A 25,472-nucleotide genomic window follows, 5' to 3' on the forward strand; every position below is an offset into this window, starting at 1 on the left:
TTCACATAGGAAGTAAAAAGCTGAAACAAAAAAGCTATGACAATGGCCGCAGTTCAGAAACTTTGGAATACAATATGTGCATGACTCATTTCTCTTTCACAGCAGATATACTGTGTATTTCACTAAGCAGACTCGCACAGTTCTGTTAAAATGGCAGAGGCAGCGGATACAGAAAATAAGGCCACCTCTAAGCTGAACACCCTTGGCTGTTTATTATACATTATACAGCACAGAGTTCCAATGCAGGTTGTGTCAACAATCCAATGGAAGTGCAGTACCTCTGTTCTCTGGTGAGGTCAGACCCCCTATCACCCCTTACACCCCAGTCAATTATTTATAGAATATTCTGTCAAAGATATTTATGGACTGAAAATCCTATTTAAGTCAAGTTTACATCTGGTGTTTTAATTCAAATAGTAGACAAGGTCTTTATTAACCAAAGGTACCCCAATAGGAGTCATCTTAGAAGAAACAAACTTGGTCTATTGATATCAATTGCCATGTGATGTTTCTTTTTTGCAACATGGCAGGGCTTCCAGTAGAACTAGGCCATTACACGTCTGGAGATCTGTCACACAGGAAGGGGTTGACTTGAAACGGATCCCGCCTTCTTCAATGAGTGGCTGAGCGGACCTGAGACGTCATGTCTGGGGCACGCGTCAGAAACCAGGAAGCGTCCGTGAACCGGGCACCAGAGCGCCGCGATGCGGTACCCGCCGCTGGAACCGGGGAGGTGAGTGGACGACTTTTCCCTCGGCCACCTCCTCCCCGGTCCCAGAAAAAAAGTGCTGGAGTACCCCTTTAATAAGCTTTATAGGGACTGAGGTTATTCTTTATCACATTTGTGGGTTTAATATCTCATCTTATAGACTACTTTCGCATAGGTGATAACATTATTTACTGTGGCTATATACTGCAATGCCCTGGGAGGACATTTGTCCATCTACTGAAGAGAGACTATTTTGTGAGCCAAAAATTAAACCTCCCTAAGGAAATTCTGACTACAAACAGGCTATTCTTCCTTTCTTACAAGACATAGCAGACAAACTGCAGGGGTAAATACAACTGGGGTTTGAAGAAGTTCTATTAAAATAGTCTTCCTTTTTGTTGGACCAGAGGATATACCCACTTTAAAGACGTTTTCCAAGATGAGAACTTATCAGGGTGTCTGACCAATACAGGTCCGACCACTGGGATCCGCCAATACCAGAATTGGGAGTCCTATGTGCTCCTGTTATGATGGAGCAGCAGTTGAGTTTGTGCAATGTCGCTCCATTTAACTCTATGGGCCTGACAAAGCTCAGTGCATAGCTTGGTCACCTTTGGCATTCCCTTAGAATGTAAATGTGCATAATTAACTGCCACTCTATCCCAACGGGTACATTGGAACCACAAGTTTGTTATTGGTTGCGGTCCTATTGGTCAGACCCCCATTAGTCAGACTCCCATTAGTCAGACCCCAATCCAATCTCTTATTATGTGCAAACATGATTTTCCCTTCCATTGCTCTTCATTCCACACCTGTAGCATCCAGAGGAGGGGTTCTTCTATTCTTCTGGAGTCACACAGCGGTCAGACAATATTGACAAATGGTGTGTACATTATACACCCTCTAAAAAGAACTGATTTGCAATATAATTGTGACAAAAAAAGGACAATTTCCAGTCAACAGAGTACATAGGAAAAGGACGGCCAAATTTTGGTTTCTATGGGCAACAAGAGCACTTTGTCTAAGACAATTCTGATAAATGAGGCCCCGCATGTTTACTGCAGGATATTGATCGGTGGAGGGTGTACATGGTCAGTGCTCACTCAGGCTCACCCATACAGCAAGCTACCATACTGTCCAATAATATTTATAAATGAGAACAAGGGTTAACAGCATCCTATGGACTCACATTATATACTGAGATACACAGCATGCCCCACGTGCTATAGATTTTCCTGGATGTAATATCCTAGTACAGGGGCGTAGCTAATGTCTCCTGGGCCCTGGTGCGAGAGGCCAACTTGGGCCCCCCCCCCTCCTTTCACGACCAAGTGATGCTATTGTTGTGTGTGTGTGTGTGTATATATATATATATATATATATATATATATATATACACACACAGTGGTGCCTTGGATTATGAGCATAATTCGTTCCAGGACCGTGCTTGTAATCCAAATCCACTCTTAAACCAAAGCAAATTTTCCTATAAGAAATCATGTAAATGCAGACAATTGGTTCCACACCCCAAATATATTTATTATTCTGTACTGTACAGTAATGGAGAGGATGGGAAACACAAGGGCTGATAGAGACTGCAGGGAGCATGAAGGAATGAGCAGGGCAGATGTGGGCACATACATGCAGCACTCTCTGTCCGGGGAGAGAGGGGTTACAGCTATGGAGAGATTACCCCCCCCCACACAGTCCTGTCCCCTGATGTAAGCCCCAGCCTGAAGGGGATCTGCTATGATTTGGAAGGTGTTTAGAGTACAGTGCTGTAGACCCCACTATGCAGGCCATGCCCCTTCTCCACTCGCGCTCCCACCCAATACAGGAAGTTCTTAAACCAAAGCAATGTTCTTAAACCAAGTCACAATTTTGAAAAACTGTGAGCTCTTAAACCAAAACGCTCTTAAACGAAGTTACTCTTAAACCAAGGTACCACTGTATATATATACACACACACACACCAAGACAGATATTACCTATTACCGCCATACTGTTACCGACCAAATCCTGTATACTGAGACCAATATTACCAGTAATACCAGTATATAGGGAGGAAACATTACCGCCACACCACAACCACTACCATCACCACCATATTGTTACTGACCAAATCCAGTACACTAAATCACCTCATCCAGTCATATAGAGGTGGCCCCAGCTCTACACAGGCTCTATACACCATATACATTACAGTGCAGTTATATCAGGTGACTCACAGGAGACGTCTTTTCTGATCGGAGTTCTTTCCTTTTCATCATCTTCTCCATCTGTCCTGGGCCGTTATGAGAACTTCTCCGAGCCACGAATCCACAGAATCTGCCAGACAAACATATTAGGCTCCTTATACTGGCACCATCCTCATCTCTCTACACACTGCACATCTGTACTGTCCCCTTTACACCCTCATTTAGTGGGTAGCCTGACTCTGTGACCTTCTAATAATATATGCCCCCCTCTGTGTATTCCCTCTCCCCCTATGTTGCCCCCCCAAATAGATGGCCCCCTCCCTTATAGATGGCCCCCTCTACCCCCTCCCTTATAGATGGCCCCCTCTACCCCCTCCCTTATAGATGGCCCCCTATACCCCCTCCCTTATAGATGGCCCCCTCTCTCCTCACCCTCCCTTATGGATGGTCCCCTCTCCCCCCACCCTCCCTTATAGATGGTCCCCTTCCCCCCCCCCCCTCCCTTATAGATGGTCCCCTTCCCCCCCTCCCTTATAGATGGTCCCCTTCCCCCCTCCCTTATAGATGGTCCCCTTCCCCCCCTCCCTTATAGATGGTCCCCTTTCCCCCCCTTTATAGATGGTCCCCTTCCTCCCTCCCTTATAGATGGTCCCCTTCCCCCCCCACCCTCATAGATGGCCCCCCTCTTTCCCCCCTCCCTTATAGATGGTCCCCTTCCCCCCCCACCCTCATAGATGGCCCCCCTCTTTCCCCCCACCCTCATAGATGGCCCCTCTTTCCCCCCACCCTCATAGATGGCCCCCTCCTTCCCCCCACCCTCATAGATGGCCCCCTCTTTCCCCCCACCCTCATAGATGGCCCCCTCCTTTCCCCCCACCCTCATAGATGCCCCCTCCTTTCCCCCCACCCTCATAGATGGCCCCCTCCTTCCCCCCCCCACCCTCATAGATGCCCCCCTCCTTTCCCCCCACCCTCATAAATGCCCCCCCTCCTTTCCCCCCACCCTCATAGATGCCCCCCTCCTTTCCCCCCACCCTCATAGATGGCCCCCTCCTTTCCCCCCACCCTCATAGATGCCCCCCTCCTTTCCCCCCACCCTCATAGATGGCCCCCTCCTTTCCCCCCACCCTCATAGATGGCCCCCTCTTTCCCCCCACCCTCATAGATGCCCCCCTCCTTCCCCCCCACCCTCATAGATGCCCCCCTCCTTTCCCCCCACCCTCATAGATGCCCCCCTCTTTCCCCCCACCCTCATAGATGCCCCCCTCCTTTCCCCCCACCCTCATAGATGCCCCCCTCCTTTCCCCCCACCCTCATAGATGGCCCCCTCCTTTCCCCCCACCCTCATAGATGGCCCCCTCTTTCCCCCCACCCTCATAGATGGCCCCCTCCTTTTCCCCCACCCGTACAGGCTGATAAAAAAAACAAAACTTAACTCACCTGACATCGCGCTCCCACGTTGATTCTCACTCCTCCTGGTCTGTCCCCGGCAGCGCGCGCATCCCAGAACTCCCTGCGCGCCGGAAACCGGAAGTCAGGGCCCAAGGCGCGCAGGGAGTTCTGGGATGCGCGCGCTGCCGGGGGTAAGACGCGACACCCCCGGCAGCCGCGCAGCAGCCGGGGAAAGACGGAGCCAGACTCTTGTGACCGCAAGCAAAACAATGCTTGCGGTCACAAGAGTGATTGATCGGGGGGCCCCGCGGGCCCCCCTTGTGGCGGGCCCGGTCGCGGCGGCGACCCCCGCGACCACGGTGGCTACGCCACTGTCCTAGTATATCCTATTGTTACATTGCTGTGGATTTTACACCATTCCACAGAGCAGACACATAACCTAAAGGTCATATACTGCATAAAAGTCCTATACTACAAGAACCTTCATAACTAGAGGCATACTAATAGAAGTACATCAGACTGACACAGGTTGCTGTTAGGCTATGTTCACACTTACTTTATATGCGGTATGTTTTTCTAATAACATACAGCTTATAACATCTATATAAGTTAACTAGCTGAAGCATACATTTGGTGTCTGAAGAATACATTTGGTTAGCAAAAAAAAAGGATCCAAATGTTATACTTCACAAGAATGTCCCTTGGCATGAATCTGACAAGTTTGTATGTGTGTTACAGTATATTACTTTTATTTAAGTCAATAGAGGAGATAATGACATGTTTCTCTGAACAAGGTGGAGTATGTTATTTCTTTAAACAAATTGGTATTTCTATTGTAGACAGAAGGCATGCTGCGGAATTATAAGTGGGAAGCGAGTGTCTGTGTCAGCAGTCTAGTGAGAGGGAACAGCCTGCTGGAATGGTGGCTCCTGCAGATCAATAACATGGACAACCCTGCAGAATGCTTACTGGATCACTACTACATGATAAGGAAGAATAATATTATCCACTATGAGGGAATCACATGATCCAATATTAGGGAATAGCATAATCCAGTATTAGGGAATAAAGGAAACTACATGATATTAGGGAATAACATGATCCAGTATTCGGGAAAAACACGACTTAGAAGGAATATCTATGTATCCAGCATCACAACCTCATATAAACAGACTACATCTTCCTTTATGAATTCTGTACAGGAAATAAGGTTTACCCCATACTGTTTGCTTTAAGGGAAATGCAGCACTAGCTAAAGAGCTTACCATAAGCAACATAAACTGATAGATAGATAGATAGATAGATAGATAGATAGATAGATAGATAGATAGACAGATAGGAGATAGATAGATAGATAGATAGATAGATAGATAGATAGATAGATAGATAGATAGATGTGAGACAGGTATGTGATGGATATGGATGGATATGAGACAGTAGTGTTCTATGTCAGTAGTGCAGGCGCTATCCCAGTATCCTAGTAGTGTTCCATATCAGTAGTGCAGGCGCTATCCCAGTATCCCAGTAGTGTTCTATGTCTGTAGTGCAGGCGCTATCCCAGTATCCCAGTAGTGTTCTATGTCAGTAGTGCAGGCGCTATCCCAGTATCCCAGTAGTGTTCCATATCAGTAGTGCAGGCGCTATCCCAGTAGTGTTCTATGTCAGTAGTGCAGAGCTGACAGCTACACGTAATGTCATTACCACCCGGGTGTGAGGACGAGCTGCAGTCCTCCCAGCCCTGGCACATGTCCACTATTTATACTCCGGCAGTGGCACCCGCCATCTACTAGCTGCCCTTCCTGCCTTATTACACTCCCATGTAGCAGAGCTGACTCCGCTGTGACCTGACAGGACTGCATTGCCATGATGAAGAACGGGCAGCAGGTTCATCTGGAAATCCCACATAACAAACACATCAATACCCCAGAATGCGACAAACTCAGCGCAACTCCCCGGGCATTAGCCGCCCGCCCTGCAGCATCCTCACATGCCAGTCACCACACGGGAAGCATCTCACAGGATTGGGAAAAATCCGGGCACTGTCCCCGGCAATGAAGGAGACTCCCGGGGTGACCTGCAGCAGCAGCCACTGCGGTCCCAGCCAGAGCCCGGAGCACAGCTGTACGGACATGGCAGCCCAGCACTGCGCCCCCCTCACTGTCACACCCCACCACTGCCCACTTACATTGTCCGAGTCCTCCTGCTCAGAGGAGAACGACTGCTCCCCGCTCTCTCCGACTGTCGCCATCTTCGTGCTGTAACAAACTGAGAGTGAATAGAGCCGGGAGAGAGGAGACAGTGGAGGACGGCCCCCACAACTAGCATACCATTACCCACAGCCGCCTGCTCCTCCCCCTACCTGCTGCCTGCCATAGCTGCTGCTGCTGCAAGGGGGGCTACACAGAGCTACACTGTAACCCCTCACTGACCGCAGCCTCCATACTGTACACAGAGCTACACTGTAACCCCTCACTGACTGCAGCCTTCATACTGTACACAGAGCACTGTAACCCCTCACTGACAGCAGCCTCCATACTGTACACAGAGCTACACTGTAACCCCTCACTGACCGCAGCCTCCATACTGTACACAGAGCTACACTGTAACCCCTCACTGACTGCAGCCTTCATACTGTACACAGAGCACTGTAACCCCTCACTGACAGCAGCCTCCATACTGTACACAGAGCTACACTGTCTGTAACCCCTCACTGACTGCAGCCTCCATACTGTACACAGAGCACTGTAACCCCTCACTGACTGCAGCCTCCATACTGTACACAGAGCTACACTGTAACCCCTCACTGACTGCAGCCTTCATACTGTACACAGAGCACTGTAACCCCTCACTGACCGCAGCCTCCATACTGTACACAGAGCTACACTGTAACCCCTCACTGACTGCAGCCTTCATACTGTACACAGAGCACTGTAACCCCTCACTGACTGCAGCCTCCATACTGTACACAGAGCACTGTAACCCCTCACTGACAGCAGCCTCCATACTGTACACAGAGCTACACTGTCTGTAACCCCTCACTGACTGCAGCCTCCATACTGTACACAGAGCACTGTAACCCCTCACTGACCGCAGCCTCCATACTGTACACAGAGCACTGTAACCCCTCACTGACTGCAGCCTCCATACAGTACACAGAGCTACACTGTCTGTAACCCCTCACTGACTGCAGCCTCCATACTGTACACAGAGCTACACTGTCGGTAACCCCTCACTGACCGCAGCCTCCATACTGTACACAGAGCACTGTAACCCCTCACTGACTGCAGCCTTTATACTGTACACAGAGCTACACTGTAACCCCTCACTGACTGCAGCCTCCATACTGTACACAGAGCACTGTAACCCCTCACTGACCACAGCCTCCATACTGTACACGGAGCACTGTAACCCCTCACTGACCGCAGCCTCCATACTGTACACAAAGCACTGTAACCCCTCACTGACCGCAGCCTCCATACTGTACACGGAGCACTGTAACCCCTCACTGACCGCAGCCTCCATACTGTACACAAAGCACTGTAACCCCTCACTGACCGCAGCCTCCATACTGTACACGGAGCACTGTAACCCCTCACTGACCGCAGCCTCCATACTGTACACGGAGCACTGTAACCCCTCACTGACCACAGCCTCCATACTGTACACGGAGCACTGTAACCCCTCACTGACTGCTGCCTCTATACTGTACACAGAGCACTGTAACCCCTCACTGACTGTAGCTTCCATACTGTACCAGGTAGTGTTAGCTAGGGCAAATGACAGTGTACCACCTAGACACTTGTCACAGTGGCCAGGAGTGGCATGCACCCACCCCTGGATGTAACAACACACGCCTGGTAAAGGTTTAGTGTAAATAACCACAGAGTCCTAGATAGACTTAAACAGGTGCAATTGTTTACTAAACTTAAAGATATAATATGTTACGGCACGGTAAAGAGAAGTTATAACAGTATCTCTTTCAATAAAGGTGCAATAAGTACAGTAGAAAAGATTACTGACTTAGATCCCTTGGAATGAGTTGGGCACTTGAAATACTTTAGTCTTTAGAGAAATCACTGATACATGGATGTACATGGCATAGACAACTTGAGACTTAGATAAATCCCTACTGTGCACAGGTATACTTGAGAACAATGTTCCTCCTAAGCCTCAGCCACTGCTGAGCAGAATGGCAAGTGAGCTGAGCAATGTGCAAGCAAAGTTGGACAAACCAAAAACTTAGCACAGGAACGTCAGTTCCTTAATCTAATGTAACATAGCAAATTAACTCTAGTGGAACAGTTAGTGTATATTCACATGTACATCTGTTGCAGATCCTGTACGTGTGATTGCACCCTAACGTAGCATCCAATGAGCATCTTTAACCTCTTAAGGACGCATGACGTACCTGTACGTGGTTCTGGGTGCCCCTTGTAGCCCGGGACCGCGGGTATTAGCAGGCACGGTCCGATCGCCGTGTCCGCTAATACAGTAATCAGATGCAGCTGTCAAACATGACAGCTGCATCCGATTACCGGATGCAGCACATCCCTGGTGTCTAGTGGAGGAGATCGCTCCTCCGGGACGTTGTCCCGGAGGAGCGATCTCTGTACCTGCTGCCGGCCGGGGACCACTCCAAGATGGCGCTGTCCCCGGCTCGGCACTCGTTTGTTTTCGGCTGCAGCAGCCGAAAGCAAACGAGTGCCGATCCCATTGATCTTAGCTGTATAACTATATAGCAAAGATCTCAATGAGAGATCAAAGTGTATATACTAGAAGTCCCCCAGGGACCACCTCAGCTCTGCTACATCTTCACCACCTCAGCTCTGCTACATCTTCACCACCTCAGCTCTGCTACATCTTCACCACCTCAGCTCTGCTACATCTTCACCACCTCAGCTCTACTGCATCACCATCATTAGGCATAAGCATTGCATGATGGGAAATGTAGTTTCCTATCTTGGATATAGACCACCTTTTAGAAAAACTTGTAACTCGGGAACGGCAGCAGCTAGAAAGACGGGAGACGGCTCAAAATACTCAGGAAGACAGGAAGACTCAGGAAGGTGAGTAAGACCAGCTAGGTTTGGAGGCATTTCATTTTTTTAGCTCTTGGGGGGAATACCCTTTTAACCTCTTAAGGACATATGACATACCCGTACGTCATACGTCCTCATTAGCACTTCAAAGCGGGGCCGCAGGGCGACCCCGCTTTGAAGCGCCGTGGTCCCGGGTGCCGCATGTAGCCCGGGACCGCCGCTATTAGCGGGCACGGTCTGATCGCTGTGCCTGCTAATTAGCTAATCGGAGGCAGCTGTAAAAGTTGACAGCTGCCTCCGATTACCGGAGGCAACCTTTCCCTGGGGTCTAGTGGGGAAGATCGCTCCTCCGGGACGTTGTGCCGGAGGAGCGATCTCCCTGTCTGATGCCGGACGGGGACTCGTCCAAGATGGCGCCGTCCCCGGCTCGGCACTCGTTTGTTTCCGGCTGCAGCAGCCGAAAACAAATGAGTGTCTATCTCATTGACAGTGGCGTAGCTACAGTGAAGGCAGGGAAGGCAACTGCTATGGGGCCCCTGCATGAAGGGGGCCCCAGGAAGCCTGCCCTGCCTTCATGGTAGGTAGCCCGCTCAGGGCTGATTCTAGGTTTTCTGCTGCCTGAGGCGAGAATTGAAATGGCGCCCCCTGCCAATTAACAATTAGCAGTTAAGAAATCTATGTAGCCCACTGCATAAACGGATATCTACATACATAGATATTTACTAGCAGTAATATACAGCACATATATACCAACAGTGAATATATTGCACAGATATATTGTTTTTATGGCGTTCACCATGCAGAAAAAGGTGAAAGTGAGGGATTATGCCGCCCCCCAGTGGAGCAGAGAATCTGCCGCCTGAGGCAGAAAGCTCATTCTGCCTCATGGCAGAAGCGGCCCTGAGCCCGCTCCCCCAGGGGTCCAGAGAGGAAGAGGGACCCCCACTGCACTGTTCAGCCCCCTCACTGTAGTGTCGGGTGAGCGGGCTGAACAGAGGAGCAGGACCTGCCAGACGGCACAGGAGGGGGATTAAGGACCTTTGGGTCACATGACCCAAAGGTCCTCAATACCTATGTGAAGATCTGCCCGGACTACAGGAGGAGGAGGGGGAAGCCTGGGAGCTGTAAGTGCTGTGTATGTGTGTCAGTGTGTGTATATATGTATCTGTGGGTATATGTATATGTCAGTGTGTGTGTATATATGTATCTGTGTATATATTTATATGTCAGTATGTGTTTGTATCTGTGGCTATATGTGTGTGTATGTCAGCAATGTCTGTAACACTGGTGTATATATGTGTGTGTGTATGTCAGCAATGTCTGTAGCACTGGTGTATATGTGTGTGTTTGCTCCCAAAGATGTTCTGCAGCAGCTTCTATTAATGCTGGGCTCTAATAAAAGAACCCACCATTAATATCTGCAGCATTTTCTTTTATTTCTGGTTGAGTATTTCTTATTACAATCAGATGATTTCCCTGTGTACAGTCTATTCATTGTGTATACATCAGCACTAGTGTAATCACATTACAGCGTATATATGTGTGTATGTCAGTGGCGTATCTGTGTATATGTTAATGGTGCCTCTGTGTGTGTATATGTGCATCAATGTCTGTGTTTGGGGGGGGGGGGGGGGGGGGGGCGTACAGGATTTATGGGGCCCCATACAGTTTTTTGCTATGGGGCCCCATGAATCCTAGCTACGCCCCTGCTCATTGATCTTTGCTGTATATCCATACAGCAAAGATCTCAATGAGAGATAAAGGAAAAACACTAGAAGTCCCCTAGGGGGGCTTCTAGTATATGTGTAAAAAAAAAAAAAAAAAAAGTGTTGTTTATAAGTAAAAAGCCCCCTCCCCTAATAAAAGTCTGAATCACCCCCCTTTTCCCAGGTTTTAAATGAAAGTAAACAAATAAATAAATAAATAAACATGTTTGGTATCGCTGCGTGCGTAATCGCCCGAACTATTAATTAATCACATTCCTGATCTCGCACTGTAAACGGCGTCAGCGCAAAAAAATCCCAAAGTGCAAAATTGCGCATTTTTGGTTGCATCAAATCCAGAAAAAATTTAATAAAAAGCGATCAAAAAGTCGTATATGCGCAATCAAGGTACCAATAGAAAGAACACATCATGGCGCAAAAAATGACACCTCACACAGCCCCATAGATTAAAGGATAAAAGCGCTATAAGCCTGGGAATGGAGCGATTTTAAGGAACGTATATTTGTTAACAATGGTTTGAATTTTTTATAGGCCATCAGATACAATATAAGTTATACATGTTATATATTGTTATAATCATAACGACTTGGGGAACATGCATAATAAGTCAGTTTTACCCCAGGGCGAATGGCGTAAAAACACAGTTCCCCCAAATAAAAGAAATGCGTTTTTTTTTTCAACTTCACCACACATTGAATTTTTTTCTGGTTTCGTAGTGTACCAAATGCAAAAATTCAGCCTGTCACTGCAAAGTACAATTAGTGACGCAAAAAAATAAGGGCTCATGTGGGTTTCTAGGTGGAAAAATGCAAGTGCTATGGCCTTTTAAACAAAAAGGAGGAAAAACTGAAAAGCAAAAACGAAAATGGGCCCCGTCCTTAAAGGGTTAAAGGGTTAAAGTGTCACTGACATGAATTTTTTTTTTTTTTGCAGAAATCAATAGTACAGGCGATTTTAAGAAACTTTGTAATTAGGTTTATTAGCCGAAAAATCCTTTTTTATTATGAAAAAGCAGTTTGAAGCTCTCCCCCCGTCTTCATTGTTCTCCTATGGAGAGAGCTAAATAAAAGACCAAAACAGGAAAACAAAGAATTAATCTACAAATACAACGCCCTTTATCTCCTCTGACAGTCACCACTGACCTCTCTGACCTTTGATTACAGCTGTCACCCAGCTCCGTGCCTGTAATCCTCTGTTATCTGCTTTCTGCTGTCACCTTCCTCCACCCCCCTTCCCTCTCCCTAGAACAGACTGGGTACGTCTGATGCAACAAGTCACAATTTCCTGATTTTTGCAGTGGATGGAAAAGAGGAGGGAGGGGGGGACCTGGGAAAAGGCTTTTTAAATGCAGATAATGGCATATTTGGCTAATAAACTCAATTACATAGTTTCTTAAAATCGCCTGGACTATTGATTTCTGCAAAAAAAAAAAAAAAAAAAAATACGACTCTTTATGCCTTTGAGGACAAGGCCCAAAATGACCCAGTGGACCACGCAAATTTTGTTCTTTGCGCTTTCATTTTTCATTCCTCCCCTTCTAAGAGCTCCAGCACTTTCAGTTTTCTATCTACAGGGCCATGTAATGGCTTATTTGTTACAGGAATAGTTTTACTGTGTACTGGCATCTTTCATTTTACCATAACATGTATGATGGAATTCCAAATATATTATTTATGAAGATATAAATAGGTGAAATTGTAAAAAAGAATGCAATATGGTAACGTTTGGGGGGTTCCTGTGTCTACGTAATGCACTATATGGTAAAAGCGACATGATACTATTATTCTATAGGTCAGTCCGAACACAACCATATGCTGGTTACACAGATTCTCTAATGTTATATATGTTTTTTTAATGAAATCCTTTTTTTGGCAATTAAATATTAATAAAATGGGCCTATTGTGATGCTTATAACGGTTTTATTTTTTTACCTATGGGGCTGTATGGGATGTCATTTTTTCCGCCATGATCTCTAGTTTTTAATAATACCATATTTGTGAAGATCGGACGTTTTGATCACTTTTTATTATTTTTTTTAATATATAATGTAACATAAAATCAGTAAAAGAGTTTTCCCTCTTTTCGTGTACGCCGTTCGCCGTTCGCAATGACGCTTGTTATAGTTTAATAGATTGGACAATTACGCAAGCTATGGTATATTATATGTTTATTTATTTATTTTTATATGTGTTATTCGTATAATGGGAAATGGGGGATGATTTAAACTTTTATTGGGGGAGGGGCTTTGGGGTAGTGTGTTGGTGTTTTTAACTTTTTTTTTTACACATTTGAAGTCCCTTTGGGGGACTTGTACATACAATACTTTGATTTCTACACTGATGATTGCTATGCCATAGGCATAGCATTGATCAGTGTTATCGGCGATCTGCTCATTGAGCCTGCCTGTGCAGGCTTAGTGCAGCAGATCGCCGATCGGACCGCACGGAGGCAGGTGAGAGACCTCCGGCGGTCCATTTTACCGATCAGGCGATTGCGGCGTTTAAGGGGTTAATGACACGCGGCAGCGTGTCATTACCGGTGAGGTCCCGGCTGCTGATTGCAGCTGGCCCCCACCTGCTATGAAGCGCGCTCCGGAGCGCGCTTTATAGCTCAGGACGTACCGGTACGTCCAGGGTCGTCTGGGGACAGACTTCCAGGACGTACTGGTACGTCCTAGGTCGCCTAGGGGTTAAGTTATTACAGTGTAGTTACATACAGTGACTCGTGTGGGGCGTCTTCTCTGATCAGTTGTTTATTTTTACTTTCCAACCAGACTGGGCCATCTTGAAGACTTCTCTTGGCCACCAATCTTCTCTCCAAAATCTGTGAGAAAAACATTTTAGGTACCTTGCTCCACATATAGTAGTTAAGGTAAGGCCCTCTGTGCCCCCTTATAGTTTTAAAGCCCCCTTCCACTCCAGGATGCCCTTAGTATTATTGTTAAAGGACAACTCCTGCGCTAATTAAAAAAATATATATATATATCAATCAGAAACATAGTTTTCACACTTACCATCCCTCCTGAATTTTCCGCTGTTTGCAGGTCCCTAAAGGTCCAGTTGGTGTCTTCACTTCTTCTTTACCTCCTGGTTTGGGCTTTCCCATGATGCACTTTGTCTACTTAGATGTCTGTGCCCAACCACCCCATCCCTTCCCCAACAAACAAACACACACACACACACACACACACACATACACACACACACACAGTGAAAGCTGACAGCTATTAGCTCAGGGCTGCAGGGCTGGGGGAGAGAGGAAGGGAGACAGGCAGCAGTGACAGAGGAAAGAGCAAATGACTCATTCACTGCCTGAGCTCCGGGAGAGAGAAGTGCTTATCGGCACGGAGGAAAGAGGAGATAACAGGATTCATTTACTCCCTGACTGTACTGGGCACTGGGAGAGAGGGGGAGGAGGGGGGTCCCTGTAACTGCTGGGGAAAGGAGATTCATTCACTGACTCTGTAGAACTGTTAGATGGCTTACAGCTTGCTCAGCCAATCAGAGCTAAGCAAGCTGAGTCATCTGACAAGGGAGGCTGACCTAACAGGGCTTAGACCAGCCTCCCTCTTGATGACATCATTGTCACAAAATGGCTGCAACAGAGCAGCCTGGTGACAACAGTCATCAGATATGAATGGGTTTACTTCACTTCCTCGTTGAGGGTTGAGGGGGGAAAAGATAGGGAAGAGGGGCAGATAGATGATTGAAGCATATTACAAAGTTATATAACTTTGTAATGTGTTTCAGTTACTGGGAAAAAGCTTTTCACTGAAGTTGTCCTTTAACTCCTCCACTGCCAGGATTTCCTGCTTCTAAACATACATTACATAGTATGCTATGAATTGTATGCACAGGAGCTGGGATTTTCCTCCAGATTTCCTGCTCCTGTACAGTAGTGAGTGGCAACGCATACATAGTACGCATCGCTACTCACTTTACATTTAGGGGGGTGAAATTTTATGTTGCCAAGCTGGAAGAATGCAGAGGCATATGCCATAACTGTGTCGAGCATAGCAGCAAAATTCACACCTTGAAGTCCACTGTGCTGCAGTATGTGTGAAACTAGCCTTAAGTTACTTAATTGACCTGACTTTAGACTTTGCAGACTTGTGGTAATGTACCGACTGTAGTGGTGACAGTGGACTGTAGGGGTGACAAAGTGGGGAGAGAAGTGGGCCCTATCCAGACCTTAGGTGCTCAACTGTGGGAGCTTAAAAGAAGAAGTACCTACATCCATGGGTATGACCTTCTGACTATGTTGTCAATGGACACTGAGTGACACAAATCCAGGAATGCAGGCCCTCTCTTTCAGGGAACACTCTGACTAATCTGCCCCACACTGACTGTACCTCAGCATAAATACCCTCAGAGAGATAACTGATTGGGCAGAAAGTAATCTGGAGACTAAGAAGCTGATCTGTGATAGAAAAGAGTGTGAGGCAACCAGCTCAGGCATTGGCTCTCAGTTAGTTGAACTTCATTAGCATACAGTAGAAAGTACATGAAAAAACATGTTTACAGTTAATCCTCCAGTTACTTTTGTGCTAGGTGGAATAAAGTGTATAGTGACATCAAGAGGTGGGAGTGCAAACTACTACCTTCCATCCCAGAGCATTGACATATATTAGTACCGAGCAAGTACAGCAGTGGAACTCCAGCTCTGGGACACTGCACACACACTGCATTGAATAATGACTAATGTAAAAATGTCTGGGTTTTTTTTCCACCTGTTAACACCTGATAACCGCTGATGGGCGGAAAGGGGGAGAAGGGGTACCTGGTGGTACATCCTCTTTAACATAAAATTTGAACTCAATATTTATTACCCTGATTGTGCAGTTTTTAAAAGATTCTCTGGAGTATGACAGTACCCCACATGTGACCATATACTACTGTCTGGGCACATAACAGGGCTCAGAAATGAAGGAACACCATTTTAGTTCACATTTTGCAGGCTCCTATGTGCCATTGGAACCCTCTAAATTTAGGCCTCATTTGAAAATTTATGTTATTTTCTATATTTTTGATAATAATAATAATAATAATAATAATAATAATAATAATTCTTATTCATATAGTACCAACATATTCTGTAGCACTTTACAATTCTGAGGGAACATACACAGACAAAATTAGACATTTTTAAAGATGGGACAAAATAAATAAAAAAATTCAGTGTGCATACCTATTCATCCCCTTAAAGTCAGTACTTTGTGGAGCCACCTTTTGTGGCAATTACAATCGCAAATCTCTTTGGATAAGTCTTGCTACTGGTATTTTTTCCCATTCCTCAAGGAAAACTGCTTCAGCTCCTTTAAGTTAGATGGTTTCTGCTGACCACAGATTCTCAACAGGATTAAAGGGAAACTATAGGGGTTTTGGTTAACTGGGGGGTGGGACTATTGGCACAGTGCACCATTCCACGCCCGGCCAGCCTGGCCCTCCTAATGCATATCAGCAGAGCCGGCTGGCTGCTGGCAGATCGGTGCACTGAGGCTGTAGTCCAGCTCCTAGTGCACCAAAAAGCCACCAAATTATCCTTACCGGTTGTGTGGTCTTCCTCTCACAATGATCAAACCTTATAATGGGCCCTTTGAAAGAGTACCAATCTAGAAGATAACTCGTTTTCAGCTTGTGTTAGGCCAGGTTATAGAAGCTTAATAGCCATGGCAGGCCGAGAGGCCTTTGTCAAGCCCTTAGCTGGCATGGAGACCATCAGCACTCACAATCCTATTCACAGGCTGCCAATGGATGACAGATGGATATGTAAAGTCACTTAGATGCTGTGGTCACTATTGACTGTGGCATCTAAGGGGTTTAGCTACCAGTATTGAAGTTATTTCTGACCCCAGCAGGCAGGGTGTTGCAACCACAGTTAAAAAAGACAAATTTGGTCAGCTCTCCAACAACACCATTCACACTAGGCAAAAGCACGTTGCCATGGCAAGATACAGACCCAATGCAGATATGAAAATTGTTACAAGCAGCCCCCCAACTGCAAAAAAAATCTCCATAAAAATAATGAGGCCTTTAGTTACCATTTGCAAATAGTGTAAACCATCCCACCACGTTAAGGTGGCCTCATGCCGGGACAGTCCTACACTGTACTTTGGCCTCTCCATGGCATGAAATACGCCTATGCTCTGGGAAAGCAAGATCTATCTAGTATTGGCAAAAATAATAAACCACCTGGGTGGGATGCGTTGAGTGGACAACCAAGTAGAGGCAGCCACTTCCCCTATCTGGAACACAAGCAAAAAAGACAAATTTGGTCAGCTATCCTAGAACACCATTCACACTAGGCAGGAGCACGTTGCCATGGCTGAAATTGCAAACACACAAAAACACAAAAAGTGCAACAGCTCACATCTGTATTGTATTGGGTCTGTATCTTGCCATTAGCAGTGAGTTGTTGCACTTTTTGTGTTTTTGTGTGTTTGGAATTTAAAAGCTTAATTGCCAACCAATGGGCAAAAGAGCTTAATGGAGATGTATTTCTAATGCTGGATAACCCCTTTAATGGTTGCAGGACACTCTAGTACAGGCATGTCAACCTTTGGCCTGTGGTGCCAGAATTTTTGGTCCACCGAGGAAATCAATGGATTTCATTAAGCTGGCGCACAGGATGTTGAAACGGATTATAATGATTGGAGGTATGGCCGGCCAGCTGGACCGCCCATATTATAATCTTGTAGGCAGTAGGCAGTTTGAAGCCTGTGGCCTAAAAGTGAATGAATTGTGTCCCAGTGCAGAGCAGCATGGTGACATCATCTTTGTCATTCTGTAGCCTCAGGAGCTGCATTGTGGGAGCCAGGATAGGTAAGTTCAAGGAGGGGGGAGGAGGCAATCATCTCTTTTTTCTCATACTGACATGTTATCCAGGCTGTGGCTGTACAAATCCTATTGTGCCCTGACAGGTGAAGGCTGCCCCCCCACCATTGACCCTATGTATTGTGCCTGCTGCCCCATGTACTGTTGTCCCCGTGTATTGTGCCTGCTGCCTCTCATACTGGATCTGCTGCCACCATGTACTGTTGTCCCCCATGTATTGTGCCTGCTGGCCCCTGTATTGTATCTACTTTCCCCATGTACTGTTGTCTTCCATGTATTTTATCTGCTGCCCCTACGTACTGTTGCCCCCCCCATGTGTTGTATCTACTGCCCTCATGTACTGTTGTCCCCCATGTGTTGTATCTGCTGCCCTCATGTACTGTAGTCCCCCATGTGTTGTATCTGCTGCCCTTGTGTACTGTAGTCCCCCATATATTATATCTGCTGCAGCCCTGTACTATGGTTCCCCATATATTATATCTGCTGCAGCCCTCTACTGTTGTCCCCCATTGATTATATCTGCTGCAGCCCTGTACTGTTGCCCCCCATGCATTGTGCCTGCTGCCACTAAAAAAAATAACCCCATTGCTGTTCCAGGCCGGTCCTGCACATCCAGGTCTCAGCACCAGTAAGGAAGACCAGAATATGGGTGCCCCCTCACATCTACAGCCCTTCTGGCAAAAAGGGGGGAGTAATTAACTGTGTGTGGGGGCACTATGGGGAATAAGCTTTGAGTGTGGGCATTATTGTGGGAATTAACTATGTGTGGGGAGCACTTTTGTGGGAATTAACTATTTGTGGAGCACTATTGTGGAATAAACTATTTTTGGAGCCCTATTGTGGGAATTAACTGTTTATGTGGGCACTTTTGGGAGATTTAACTTTGTGGGGCACTATAGTGGGAATTTGTGGGAAATTGCAGTGCCTAAAGTGAACTATTGATATGGTATGTGGGGTCAAGTTCTGTGAATAGCCCGGGGGCCATGGTACATTGAATCCGCCACTGACTACGTAGGTGAAGACCATAATGCTGGATGCTTCCTTACCATAGAGGAGCCAGTATACTAGACCACAACCCAGCCATCCCCCTTAGGATGGCGGTATGTATGTCATGGACAGTACGTGGAGCCGTGACTTGGTACCCTCCTATTCTATATTTGTCATGTCATAGCAATTTATAGCACTGGGAGACATGCACCACTCTGACAATGAAAGGAATGCTGCACGCTGCTCTGACAATGCCAGAAAGGCATCACACGCTTCAATAGACACCAAGATTGGCTCGTGATTTGTCTAATTTTTTTATTTTGGCCTACTGTGTATTTGAATTTGACACCCCTGCCCTAGTTCTATTTGGGGTCCATTCACATGACCAGGCCACAGAAAAACGTCTGTGTACGGACGGAATTCTATGGACTTGTGAATAATCCCTTACTATTCTGGAATATAATGAACAGTGCATAGAACACAATTGCTAAAATTCTCTCCCAGAGGTCACTGTTAAAGTGACACTATCACCCCCTTTTTGCATTCTGACTTCTCTACACAGGTGTAATGGGTAAATTTAGCAGTTTTTATACCTTATTTTATATCATACGTCCTGGTGCTTGTTCCAGTAAAAAGTGATCAACTACAGATTGTGCTAAGTGGGCGGGGCTTCATGGCAACAGCACTATTTAGCCCCCCCCCACAGCACCCGCCCCTCCATTGCATCCACGCCCCTTGCCTACCATTGGAACAGGCTGGCCTAAAGGTCTACGCCCCACCCCCACTAAGTCAGCCCATACCAATGGGCGTTGAGGGGGTGGGGCCTATGTGCAGATGACGTCATGGAGGGTCGGGGCCAACAGTGGCACTGTTGCCGTGAAGCCCTGCCCACTTAGCACAATCTGCAGTTGATAAAAGATCACGTTTTACTTGAACAAGCACCATGACGTATGATATAAAAAAGGTATAAAAACTGGTCAATTTGCTTATTACACCTGTGTAGAGAAGTCAGACAGCGTCACTTTAAGTTTACCAGGGCCTCAGTCCAGTGATGGTGTCACTCAAACTCATGAATAGCATTGATTTCTCACTTCCTGTAAGCCACAAATAATAATTTCAGTACAACTTAGTAACAAACCTGTTATATGTACACAGAAAGAGGGTCACTACTGTTCTGTCCCTATTTCAAGCCCTTCCTGGCTAAACCCCACCAATCACTCTCTTACTTGCCCTACTTCACCCCAAAAGTGAACCCGTCAAGCCACACTACTGGCCTCCGCACAGCCAACCTTACATTATACGTTGGTGACCAACCTCTCATATGCACGATAGCCACTGGCCACAGCAACTGTACTTCACAGTATACAGTTGATTCTCTCTGCATCCATTGTCAGATCGGGCAGGCCAGTATGCCCTCACAACCATTTTGTTTTTTAAAACTTTATAGTTTTAATAAGAAATAATTTAATCAAGACTATAGTTGCTGAACCGCTGAATGTAATACTCACACACTGTGCCCTCCACTGGGATCCCAGCGCAGGCACTGATTGAGGAATGTAAAAAAAAAAAACAATGTACCTGATGGTACATTGCCTTTAAATTTGCTTCTCCCAGTCCCTTCTTTTAGTTTTGTGGCACAGTGATCAGGTCTATTAAAAATGTATTTCATATACTCTGGGACTGTCATGAGGTTAAATAATTTGAGGAAAGTTATTAGAATATATTAAGATGGTAAGTAAAGTTTATCTACTAGACAACCTGTGTTATGTATACTAGATGACATTGATTCCTTTGAACTAGCTGCAATGTATTAGCAGACAAAAATCAATGATGGTTCTATATAAGAAAGGTAATAATATTCAAGAGGATAAACTAATCCTCTGTCTGCTTGGAAGGCCCCAATGGTAATGACATAAGTACTATATATGATAATTATAGCGCTTGAAAAAGCACTATATTGTAATTCTTCTTCTTCTTCTTCCATTTCTACTTCCAGCCATTCTTCTGCAATTAATACAGCCCGAAACGCTTTGCGCATAGACTCCGTTCAAACTGCATTTCGAAGCCCTCGGCGGTGACAGGTGTGCTATCTTTTGTTTTGATCGGATTTGTCGTTTTTAAGAAATTTACTTTTAAAGACCCCTAGTTTCCCATAGAAAATAATGGCCTATTGAAAATAATGGCCACACTGTAAAAGCTAACAGCCAATCAGAGCACATATGCAAATAGCTGAAATATAGCAGCCAATAGAAATTCTAAGGTCTTGTCAGTCAATGCCTGACAACATCCACACAGTCACATGTCCACGATTGGCCAATAGAAGATGTAGAAGATGGAAGGTCCTTAACTCCTTCCCTCCTGGGCATATTTTCGTTTTTGCGTTTTTGTTTTTTCCTCCTCAGGTTTAAAAGGCCATAGCACTTGCATTTTTTCACCTACAGACCCACATGAGCCCTTAATTTTTGTGCAACTAATTGTACTTTGCAATAGCAGACTTAATATTTGCATAAAATATATTGCGATATATGCACAGTGAAATTGAAAATAAAACGCAATATTTTTTATTTGGGGTGGTTTTGTGTTTACGCCATACGCCATATGGTAAAACTGACTGTTCTAAATGTTCTTTAAAATCGCTCCATTCCTATGCTTATAGCGTTTTATCCTTTGGTCTATGGGGCTGTGTAAGGTGTCATTTTTTGCGCCATGATGTGTTCTATCGGTACCTTGATTGCGCATATGCAGCTTTTTGATCTCTTTTTATTACAATTTTTCCGAATTTGATGCGACCAAAAATGCGCAATTTTGCACTTTGGGATTTTTTTGCGCTGACGCCGTTTATCGTGTGAGATCAGGAATGTAATTAATTAACGAGATAATTTATGAGATAATGAAAGTGATAATTTAATATTTCTGACGATTACGCACACGGCGATATCAAATATGTTTGTTTATTTATTTATTAATTTATTTTTATTTATAAAATGGGAAAAGGGGGGTAATTTAAACTTTTATTAGGGGAGGTTTTTTTTTTTTATTATTAAAAACACTTTTTCTTTCCACATACAGTAATATGAAGCCCCCTGGGGGACTTCTATATACACAGCACTGATCTCCCATTGAGATCAAGGCTGTGTATATAATAGAGCACCGATCCATCAGATCGGTGCTCTATTATAATGGTCTGAAGCAGACCATCCAAATAGATAGCCGAGCTGGGATCAGTGTCATTCCGACGCTGAGCCCCGGCCGGCTCAGTACAGCGGATCCCCCCCCCGCGATCGCATCTAGACACCAGGGACAGGGGCATGCAGGACTGTAAGAGGCAGCTGCATCTAACTGGCCTAATTAGTGGGCGCATTTGATCGGCGGCACCCGCTAATAGCCGCGGTCCCCTGCTGCAGTAAGCAGCCGGGATCGCGGCGGTTCAGAACAGGGCCACGACGCGGCCCCTCTCTGAACCTCCCCATCCCCCCGCAGGACGTGCCGGTATGTCCTGCGTAGGGAAGGGGTTAAAGGGGTTATTTAGCGCTACAAAAACATGGCCACTTTTCTCCAGAGACAGCCCCACTCTTGTCTCCAGCTTAGGCGGGGTTTTGCTTCTCAGTTCCATTGAAGTGAATGGAGCTTAATTGCAAATTGCACCTGAACTTGAGATAAGAGTCGTGTTGTCTCTGAAAGAAAGTGGCCATGTTTTTGTAGCACTGGATAACCCCTTTAATGATTTTGTCTTACTGACATGAGTAAGATTGTCATGGTAACCGAGCAATGATCTTTACCATTATAAGTAGCAGAGTTCAGTCAGTACAGTAGCAGAGATGAGCCAGCCATGTAGCAGGGATGGTACCCAAGTAGCTCTTAAAGGGACGGTATCCAAGCCACTCTAAAAGGGAAGGTACCCAAGCTGCTCTTAAAGGGACAATACCCAAGCCGCTCTTAAAGGGACGGTACCCAAGCCGCTCTTAAAGGGACGGTACCCAAGCCGCTCTTAAAGGGGCATTCCATAAGTTGCTCTTAAAGGGACGGTAACAAGCCGCTCTTAAAAGGACGCTACCGAAGTAGCTCTTAAAGGGCTGATACCCAAGTCGCTCTTAAAGGGAAGGAACCCAAGTCGCTCTTAAAGGGGCATTACATAAGTTGCTCTTAAAGGAACGGTACCCAAGCCGCTCTTAAATGGATGGTACCCAAGCCGCTCTTAAAGGGACGGTACCCAAGTCGCTCTTAGAGGGACGGTACCCAAGTCGTTCTTAAAGGGGCGGTACCCAAGTCACTCTTAAAGGGGCATTACATAAGTCGCTCTTAAAGGGACGGTACCCAAGTCGCTCTTAAAGGGAAGGAACCCAAGTCGCTCTTAAAGGGGCATTACATAAGTTGCTCTTAAAGAAACTGTACCCAAGGAGCTCTTAAATGGACAATACCCAAGCCGCTCTTAAAGTTATGGTTCCCAATTTGCTCTTAAAGGGCCAGTACCCAAGTCACTCTTAGAGGGACGGTACCCAAGTAGCTCTTAAAGGGACGGTACCCAAGCCACTCTAAAACGGACGGTACCCAAGCTGCTTTTAAAGGGACGATACCCAAGCCGCTCTTAAAGGGACGGTACCCAAGCCGCTCTTAAAGGGACGGTACCCAAGCCGCTCTTAAAGGGGCATTCCATAAGTTGCTCTTAAAGGGACGGTACCCAAGCGGCTTTTAAAAGGATGCTACCGAAGTAGCTCTTAAAGGGCTGATACCCAAGTCGCTCTTAAAGGGGCATTACATAAGTTGCTCTTAAAGGAACGGTACCCAAGCCGCTCTTAAATGGACGGTACCCAAGCTGCTCTTAGAGGGACGGTACCCAAGTCACTCTTAAAGGGGCATTACATAAGTCACTCTTAAAGGGACGGTACCCGAGCCGCTCTAAAAGGGACGGTACCCTAGCTGCTCTTAAAGGGACGGTACCCGAGTTGCTCTTAAAGGGACAGTATTCAAGTCTCTCTTAAAGGGACATTCCAAAAGTCGCTCTTAAAGGGACAGTTCCCAAGCGGCTCTTAAAAGGATGCTACCCAAGTCGCTCTTAAAGGGCCGATACCCAAGTCGCTCTTAAAGGGAAGGAACCCAAGTCGCTCTTAAAGGGGCATTACATAAGTTGCTCTTAAAGAAACAGTACCCAAGGCGCTCTTAAATGGACAATAACCAAGCCTCTCTTAAAGGTACGGTATCCAATTTGCTCTTAAAGGGCCAGTACCCAAGTCACTCTTAGAGGGACGGTACCCAAGTCGTTCTTAAAGGGACGGTACCCAAGTCACTCTTAAAGGGGCATTACATAAGTCACTCTTAAAGGGACAGTTCCCAAGCTGCTCTAAAAGGGATGGTACCCAAGCCGCTCTTAAAGGGACAGTACCCAAGCCGCTCTTAAAGGGACGGTACCCAAGCCACTCTTAAAAGGACGGTACCCAAGCCGCTCTTAAAGGGACAGTACCCAAGCCGCTCTTAAAGGGACAGTACCCAAGCCGCTCTTAAAGGGATGGTACCTAAGCCACTCTTAAAACGACGGTACCCAATTCGCTCTAAAAGAGGCATTGCATAAGTCGCTCTTAAAGGGACGGTACCCAAGACGCTCTTAAATGGACGGTACCCAAGCTGCTCTTAAAGGGACGGTACCTAATTCGCTCTTAAAGGGATGGTACCCAAGTCGCTCTTAAAGGGCCGGTACCCAAGTCGCTCTTAAAGGGACGGTACGGTACCCAAGTCGTTCTTAAAGGGATGGTACCCAAGTCGCTCTTAAAGGGACGATGCCTAAGTCGCTCTTAAAGGGACTGTACCAAAGTTGCTCATAAAGGGAGGGTATCATGGGTTAAAGTTTCTCTTAAAGGGAAGTCACTGTTAAAGAGGCACTCTTTTCAAGAACTATGAATTTCCCTGGAAATGCAAATCTAGTTTAGCTCTTCAATCTAAAAATGTTTTTGGTGTAGTATAAGTTATTACTGTTTCAGCTATGGAAACCTTGGTGTATGTTTAAACTTTTTTTCTCTTTGCTGTACAGTACAGTACAGTGTGGTTTAAGGGGCTGTTCATACATGTCAATTTTTTAGGCAGATGGCAGGGTGCGTGAGACATCTTAATGAATGAATGGGACAGACAGAACTTCAAGCGGAGTCCGCACACAAATTCTGTAGTGTGAACGACCCAGTAGGGTGAAAGAAAGATAGAGGGGATTTTGAGGAGGTGTAGATTGATTAGTGTTAATGTATTTGTTTTATGCTACGTTTACACGGAACGATAATTCGCCCGATCGTACGATTAACGATGTCGGAGTAGCGATTTTTTTTTCATAACGGTCAGCGTTTAGACCGTACAATATATCGACGGAAATTCGTTTTCTGATCGTTTTGCGATCGCTTAAGCCTATCTCACACATTGGTTAAATCGGCGAACGATCTGCGAACGACGAACGGTGATTTTAGAACATGTTGTAAGATCAAAATGACCGATTTCTCGTTCGTCATTTGAACGTTTGCAGCGTTTACACGTACGATTATGGTTCGAATATGATTGTTATCTTGCAAATTCGCACGATAATCGTTCCGTGTAAACGCAGCATTAGGATAGGT

General features: G+C 45.9%; 1 protein-coding gene across 3 annotated transcripts in view; it reads right to left on the reverse strand.

Moving 5' to 3' along the window:
* Positions 1 to 6,570, reverse strand: part of CTTNBP2 (cortactin binding protein 2) — a 108,794-nt gene extending 102,224 nt beyond the window's left edge. For 2 of the 3 annotated variants that reach the window (XM_069976410.1, XM_069976437.1), the window contains exon 1: positions 6,485 to 6,570. In XM_069976410.1, coding sequence (XP_069832511.1) covers positions 6,485 to 6,547 — 63 coding nt within the window. In that variant the 5' untranslated portion in view covers positions 6,548 to 6,570. Of the gene's footprint in view, positions 1 to 2,937; positions 3,038 to 4,347; positions 4,369 to 6,484 lie in introns of those variants that run through there. The other variant, XM_069976418.1, reaches the window with a different exon arrangement.
* Positions 6,571 to 25,472: the final 18,902 nt, after the last annotated feature.

This window comes from Dendropsophus ebraccatus, chromosome 1, assembly GCF_027789765.1.
Source record: "Dendropsophus ebraccatus isolate aDenEbr1 chromosome 1, aDenEbr1.pat, whole genome shotgun sequence".
Lineage (NCBI taxonomy): Eukaryota > Metazoa > Chordata > Amphibia > Anura > Hylidae > Dendropsophus > Dendropsophus ebraccatus.